Below are 8,184 nucleotides of genomic sequence, written 5' to 3' on the forward strand. Positions count from 1 at the left end.
CCAAAACGTTCAGTTTCTTACCAGGTTGGGAGACTAATTTTTTGAGCGGAAACTGCAATGTCAATTTAAATCAATACAATACAAACTATTTTTAAATCATAATCATGTCTAAATCCATTTCAATTTAGGGGGGGGGGGGGGGGGGGGGGGGAGGGGGGGGGGCGGGGGGGGGGGGGGGGGGTGGGGGAGTCATATCGTTACTTCTGTGACGTAATGTGCGCCCATGTAAATGCAAGCGGGATAATGTGCAGCGACTTGGTCATTATGGGGAAAATAACACCTTCATTGACGATCAGATCCCTCCGCTTCGCAGCTGTCGGGCTCCTGATCAGCCTGTCGGTGGTTCTTTTCTCCCATAATCGACCCCGCGTCGTTGCACATTATCCCTTACATAGGATTTATATAGGATGATCCATTATTCATTTGTTTTAAAGCCGGAGGCGCAAACGCTTGCCCTCCGGGCATGGAGAAAAAGAGCGACAGCCAGGAGAATTAACAGAAGGGCAACCATGGCAATAATGCAAGGGAAGTCTTCTTCGCTGCTTTGTGGCCGACTACAGTGTCACTTACAGGCCTGGCATATGTACTACAGCGTCTCCAGCGCTTTCGAGCGGCAATGGCCGGCCGTGGCCCAACCTCTCATTCCCCTGATAGGTGGAGAATTGACCAATAAGCGGAGCACCTGTTTTGTGACGTAGAAAATAATTCAAATCTGGATCAGTCTGTATCAGATCCGTTACAGCCCCTTTTTAGAGATTTGCGTATGGAGGAAAAGAAAGAGGGTTTTATTTTCTGACACTTGGTGAGTTCCCTGACACACCGGGGACACATATTCATGTATAAAAGATGTACAAGAGAGATAGGTCCCCTTTAAGTATATTTAGATGCCAATACTTTTGTACTTTTACTTGAATAACATTTTTAATGCAGGACTTTCACTGGTAACAGTATTACACTTGTCATTGCCATTTCTACTGATCATCTCTGTATAGTATGTGTATTCACTCTCTTTCATAAACGGCTTGTTGGAGCTCCTGCCTCCCCCCCTCCCTGTGAGCCTCACTATACCCAAGAAGTAAACAATGGAAAAAGAGAAATCCCCAACGAGGCGTTCTGAGGCAGCATAGACAGGTCTTTTTTGTGTTAGAGTTTTACTCGCTACAGGGTGTACTTTGAGGGTTTGTGACTCTGCAGACCGTTTACATGCATAAAAAGAACATAACACACAAGGGGACGGGTAATAACCCTTTAAGTACAAGCTCTGAATACTTCTTCCACATCTGTTCAAGGCTAACACTTCAAAATCAAATACACACATTTCAGACTTGTAACTAGTTTCCAAAAGGCCAAATACTTGAATAGCTAAGTAGTTCCTGCAGTTTGATGTTGAATATTTGGTTGCTTGAGAAAATAATTATAATGAACCTTTTCCAGCTGTTTAAGAAGTACTCACGATACTTTTAACCATTCCAAATGTTAAAAACAACACAGTACAAGTTACAGTTTTTAATGTATTACTCAGAGCAGTAAAATCAACCAAAAGTAAAACTATAAATCCATACAATTAATCATTACGGAGAAGGGAGCTACTCAGAAGTTATACTCTTATATATATATAGTATTTTTTTTTTTGAATTATTGACGCCTAAACATGTAAATAATGTGTTTGAATTACTATCATACAGAGTGACTTGATGTCTGGTTGGATGATTGGGAAACTTGAGAATCACATAAGGAGACAATGGTTCCATCAGAGTGGTTCTCAGCGTTTGGGCGCTGCTGGGTTCAGATGGACAACGGACCACTTGGGAATGTTTTGCCAGCTTTGCGCTAGAAGAACTCCTAACATAGGTAAAGGAACGCCAATCAGCTTAAATAATGTAAGTCTCAGAGGTACAGAGTCTGTATTTTCCTGAAGGAAAGACAGTAAAGCAGGCAATCAAGAGACACGTGCAGCATAGGGCTGCACGGTATGTCCAAAATCTTCTATCGCTATATAAATGTATCACATCATATATATCACGATGAAACATGTTTTGGGTAACTCTTGGTTAAATAGATAGAAATCATCAAATCAGACTTGTTGTATGACATTTTAACACCTCAGACTTAAGAACTGGTTCATATATGCTGGCACCTCAGCCAGATAGATTGTACTTTAATATGACTAAATTAACAAAAAAATGAAGAGATGGACTTACATCTGCAGATGGAGAACACTGGGTTTCCTGAGGGTAAAACACCTGGAGCATCTGCTTTGCAGTTAAGAGAACAAGGCTTGGCGACAGGTTTAGTTGTGGCTACATATCATTATAACCACGCAAGAACACTGTGTACCTCACTGAATGTCATTTCGAATCACTGCCATTTAAATATATTTTTCCCCGAGGAGCTCGCATTACTTTTCACATCATGTCGTGCCGCTTGGCACCGAGCTGCCTTTGCAGAACTTTATAAACTTCATTCAATAGTGAGAGTCAAAGCCACGGGCGCCTGTGCTCTTACACTTGATTACAGTGCATTCCTATGAAGCCGAGAGCTCATCTCCTATTCACGCCTTCAAAAGCCCCCTCGGTGAAGGCAGCATCAAAGCTTTATGAATGAATCTGTGTGCTCATTAGCATGTTAGCTACGCTGAGCAGGAACCTCGGTGCGCTGGGCCCTGCGGCCAAACAGGTTTACATTTGGAAACCTCTCTGCTAATTACACCGCTTCATGCAGCACAATCTGTGGGAGCTGCTCTCCTACTCTGCAGCTAATCAAGTTGAAGCCCTGGCTCCTCGCAGAGAGAGAGAGGGAGAGATGCTAATCAAGTAGAAAGTAGTGACAAAGTATTTGTGTGTGTATGCTTGTTCTTGCGCCCCTTTTTCCTGTTATTGTACAGCGCCAGAGGTGCAAGTTGAAAAGTTGATGCCAAGAATAGATGGATCTCCTCATTAAAGATATTCAAAAGCAGTGAAGAGGTTTAGATTCTGCTGTCTGTGCGTCAGAGTTCCCTCTTACTCGATGAGGAAGCCTGCTGGTAAAATACTTAAAGTACATTATGACATGTACCTTTGGTAATGCCTATACTTTAACATCACTCACTATGATTTATTGTAAGTAATGTAAAATGCACTCATTTGACTGTTTTGTGTCCTTCTGTTAACTGTTATTTTGTTCTGATTATGCATTCTCTTTTGATTCTTTAAAAAAAAAAAAAATTCTTAATAATATTTTATTTAATAGATTAATATTTTGCTCTGCGTTTTGTTTTCTTTTTATGTCTGCAGGCACGTCCGTTTGACTTTGAGGAAGGAGACGTGTACATGTCGTCTCATGAGCATCGCTTCCGCATGTTCAGCTCTGTGGAGTACGATGGGCAGCTTTACATGACTCCTCAAAACTTCATCGAGTCGGTCACCATGAGCGAACCCAAAAGTATGTTTCAAATACACTTTTTCACCCGGTTTAACACTCTACATGGGACATAATAATGTGGGTTTCTATCCACCTAGAGTAGATTATTGTAGCTTTTATATATTGTGTAGAGACCTTGCTTTCATGGTCCAAAGTGTTTTTGAACTTTAAAAAATGTTTTTGCTTTGAGGGAAACTACATTTGAGGGAAACTACATCCTCTAGTATGAGCCATTTCAGTTTGACACAGCCATATAGGTTTTTTCATGAAATTTGAACTGTGTCTAGATTTGAATGATTACACTTACAAGTGACATCATTTATTATACAATACAGACCTATTTCAGAAACTCACAATGCTACTGAACATAACTGGGAGAGTTGGATCCTAAAGTTATATTTCTTTATTTTCCTTTTTGGTACACAAGCATTTTTATATCTTTATATGCTTTTGATAACCGACCAAATCAAACATAATAATGTGTTTTTAGTTTTCTGATGGACACATCTGATCCGAAATGTATCTCCCAATATGTATGCTAGTGCCAGGTGTAAAATAGATAATTTTTTACAGAAAGTTTAAAAACCCTGTAGTTGGTTTGAACACGTCATTGCTCTTTCTGTCAGCCTGCTGCCAGTCCTAACAGATTAGCCCTGGCCAGCCAGCCTCAAAGCAGATGGCTTTACAGCTAATGTTTAGTCTGAGGTTAATGTTAGTCACACACACACACACACACACACACACACACACACACACACACACACACACACACACACACACACACACACACACACACACACACACACACACACACACACACACTCATACACCACTCTACTTGTCCACATCCATTGGCTCATAATGCTCTTTTCTCAGTAAATATCTAAACCAGACACTTAACTTATTTTTTTACTTTGTGACAACTGCTTTAAAAATGCCCTCACAAGTTGAGATGATCAAAACCAAAACTTCCAAAAGAGCTACCATTCCTTCCTTCAGCGCGCATGTGATTGTATTGCGTGCAAACTGTGCACCTGTATGTGTGTGTTTACATCCAGCCAGGCTCACTGACATACGATACAGCCGCACATACCCTCTCAGCAGCCGACATCCTCTAATGCCCCCTTTGAAGTTGAATTAGATGAACTTTGTTGTATAAAACAGAAAAAAAGTAGTATGTGCTTTTACGGGGACATTCCACGTACTACAAAGACAAGCACGGGGCACTTTAGATGGTACAAATGGGCCTGTGATGATGACAGTGTATATACAGTGAGTGTGTCTGTGCCTGTTGGTGTGTGTGTGTGTTGTGACTGTACCGGGCACATTAAGACCCATTTCTAGATCATACAGATGCTATCTAACCAAGCCCACCCAAACTCTCTTCTCCTCTTTCCCTTCTTCTTCTCTCGTCTTTTGTCTCGTTCCCTGGCAGACAAGAGGCCCTGGAGGTCCCTGGCCAAACAGGTGGGACACACACTCCTGATGCTTGTTCCTGCTGCTGCTGCATGTTACATCTGTTGCACACTGCAGTCCAAATACAGATTTTGCCAGGATTGTTTCAGAGACAGAATCTGTTAGCATTTATGCATGATTGCACATCATTATTAGTTTCATTCTCACATTATGCACGGAAATAAAAACATGTGAAGGAAGATTTTAGCGGCCACCACATGTAAACGATATACGTCCTATATATACTATATACTGGTCACTTATGTTGGTAAGAGTTAGACTATGAAAATCAGTCCAGGTGTTTAAAGAGTGATATATAGCAGCTGCAGAAAGTATCCTGACCCCTTCACCTTTGAACATTTGAATCTGTGTTAAATTCTCCACTACAATTTAACATAACAAATGTACATGGAAAAATAGTCATATGTAAATATAGCAATTGTTCCATTCAATTGGCACCAATCAGGTGACTTCTGTAATGCAATTGTATTAACATCAGTTGGATAAACCATAGTTAACTTGTTAATAACTGACTTGTTAATTATATGTTTCTAGAAATATTGTATATTGTTGAAATACAGGACATACTTTTCTCTTACCAGGTTAAAAGCCCAATACAATCCTAAAGGTATCCTGTGTTTGGTTATGTTTGCATTTGGAGTCTTTTTACCAAGACCGTTGTGTATATTACAGTATGAGGCACAATAAATGTGTTTCATTTGTTTCCTTGCTCAAAAATCATTGTTAGATTGTCTACTTTTCCCCCGTCTTCTCTGAGCCTTACAACTACCAGTTGTTTATCAGTGGAAAGCGTTTATTGCAAATATTATACATTTGCATTTCTGCTCTCTGCAGTAGGAACCAATATGTATCGTGTTACCCACGGGGTCATTCTAGTAGAGCACGAGATACATGCAAAACAGGAACCTGCTGAGCAAACATTGCTCCATTGTTCTACCAGTGACCTATTTACATCTAATTAATGTTGGCAGCTCATGTTTTCAAAAATATGAAAGAGAAAACAAATTATTTTAAATCTTAAAAAACTTCTTGTTTTCACATTTTTCTTTGTTACTTTTTCACTTGATTGTTTTATTGTGAATCCTTGCATGATACCCACTGTCTCTGTCAATGCAAATGTCATTGTTTGAAGCTTGAAGGTGTAGGTTTTGAGTTAATTGATATATATGTGTTTGTTTTTGTGCATTTGTCAGGAGCTGGAGAAGATTTTGGTAGAAACTCCCCCAGTATGGAGAGGATCCTCCAAACTGTTCCGCAACCTGAGAGAACAAGGTAAGAGAGAGTACACACACACACACACACACACACACACACACACACACACACACACACACACACACACACACACACACACACACACACACACACACACACACACACACACACTTAAATAACACTGATGTATTTGCTATCAGAGAGGTCAGATAATAACAAGGTCAGTATATGTCTATGTATTAGGTTGTGGAGTTTTGGCGCTATTATAGTTACTATTGCATTATAAATATACACATTATACTGATTTTGCTATAATTCATATATACAGGTCAAATATTGTCTTTTGTCAGTAAGAAACATTTGTATAAATGGTACACCATTTTCTGTAGATTTTCATGAATACCAGGGCTTACCTGCCGATGTGTGACTAAATAGCGCTGGTGTGTGTGTGTGTGTGTGTGTGTGTGTGTGTGTGTGTGTGTGTGTGTGTGTGTGTGTGTGTGTGTGTGTGTGTGTGTGTGTGTGTCACTGTAGGTGTCTCTAATCCGGGGTTGAAACCATGCTGTCCTTCCTTACAGCCAAACAACCTGCTGAAAAATCTAAAAATAAATATCCTCTCTTTTTCTCCTCTTGTTCTCTTCTCTTCATTGAATATGGAAACAGAATAATTAAACAGCACCAAAGACAGAGAGAGGGAGAGATCTAATTTAACTAGTTGATTTAGGAGTGTGTAAAAGAGGAATCGTATAGTCCGGGAGTGAGTCCCCATAGTGATAATTACACACACACACGGAGATGCTAAATATAACATACCCTATCTTCATCTACCGTGATAATGTTTTACATCATGCAACTAATAGGTTGTGAGTGTGTTCTACATTTAGACTTCAGGGACCAATAACCAGAAGCATTGCCCTCGTCCTTTTCTTAAAAACAGAAAACTGGAGAAAAAGCAGAAATTAAAAAGGAGATGCGAGAGGAAGTAAAGACAGCAGGGAATAGAACATTTACAAGAAAGACACATGCAGAGCAGGGAGTGAAAATGTATATAAAGATGACACTCTCAAGTCTTAAGGGTCTGATTATTATTTATTAGAGGTAAATTAACTTGACACTAAGATTACTAGAAAAGCCTTTATTTCAAATGTTTAGGTCGTTCTTGGCTCCCGTCTTCAGCACTGTATCCGTTTTAATGCCCTGAATCTTAAATTGAGATGCTTTTAGCTCACCAACATCTTGCTGTTGTTTCACTCCAGTCTTTTGCTTCTTGTCTCTGTACATTCACAAAGAAGATTCATAAACATATATTATATTGTAGTAACTTGTCTTTTTGTGAGTGTGCCCCACTTTACACCACTGGTCAAATTTGGCATCACAAAACTTATGATGGGTAGTTGAGTTAAAAAAAAAAGGCTGAGCTTGAAGATGGGTGTGGAATAAGACTGTTACCAAAGTTACCATTTCCAGCCTTAGAGGCTCAGTAAGATACAGTAAGTGTGGATGATGACTATAGGCTAATATTCATTTTGTGCTGCCTGTCGTTGTCTTGATGGCTGGTTTCTCACTTTTCTCTCTTAAAAACCTGCAACTCTTCATACCTACTCCCAACCCTAAAAGCCTGCTTCCTGTATTTATTATGCCACCTTTTAAAAATCCAGTAGTGACAGTTAGGAAATAAATGAAATAAACATTCATTTTAAGAAATGTTTAAAAAATGTTTTAAGGTGGCATGAGTGAAATAAGTGATATTTGAAGGAAGAAAGAGGCCAAGTATTTTACACAGGTGTTTGAGATTGGTTAGTGTCAACTGAAAACACTTATATCATTTCTAATAGGATTTTGCTGCAGGTTCCCTTTAGCTTACTGACACGTATTTCTTAGACTCAAAAAATGACACTTCATTGCTGAAAACACTTGTATTGTATTCAAAGTACGCACATACAGATGGAAAAATGGCATACACAGTTATGTACTACATTTTAGAGTCCATGTGAATATTTCAGATTTTCCTCGTGCATCTTGACTGTGTCTCTTCCCATAGTGCCTCAGCCTCCGTCTGCCACTCCAGCATTTGCTTTTCCACAGGGAACCAGC

General features: G+C 39.6%; 1 protein-coding gene across 1 annotated transcript; it reads left to right on the forward strand.

Moving 5' to 3' along the window:
* The first annotated feature begins 2,622 nt into the window (after nt 1-2,622).
* LOC104953990 (calcium uptake protein 3, mitochondrial-like) lies at nt 2,623-6,758 on the forward strand. The gene is made up of 5 exons (XM_010781036.1): nt 2,623-2,676; nt 3,273-3,420; nt 4,835-4,866; nt 6,069-6,147; nt 6,625-6,758. Exons 1-5 carry the CDS (start codon nt 2,623-2,625, stop codon nt 6,756-6,758), a joined length of 447 nt encoding a protein of 148 aa, XP_010779338.1.
* The last annotated feature ends 1,426 nt before the right edge of the window (nt 6,759-8,184 follow it).

Source organism: Notothenia coriiceps, unplaced genomic scaffold (genome assembly GCF_000735185.1).
Source record: "Notothenia coriiceps isolate Sejong01 unplaced genomic scaffold, NC01 NC01_scaffold00022448, whole genome shotgun sequence".
In the NCBI taxonomy this organism is placed as follows: domain Eukaryota; kingdom Metazoa; phylum Chordata; class Actinopteri; order Perciformes; family Nototheniidae; genus Notothenia; species Notothenia coriiceps.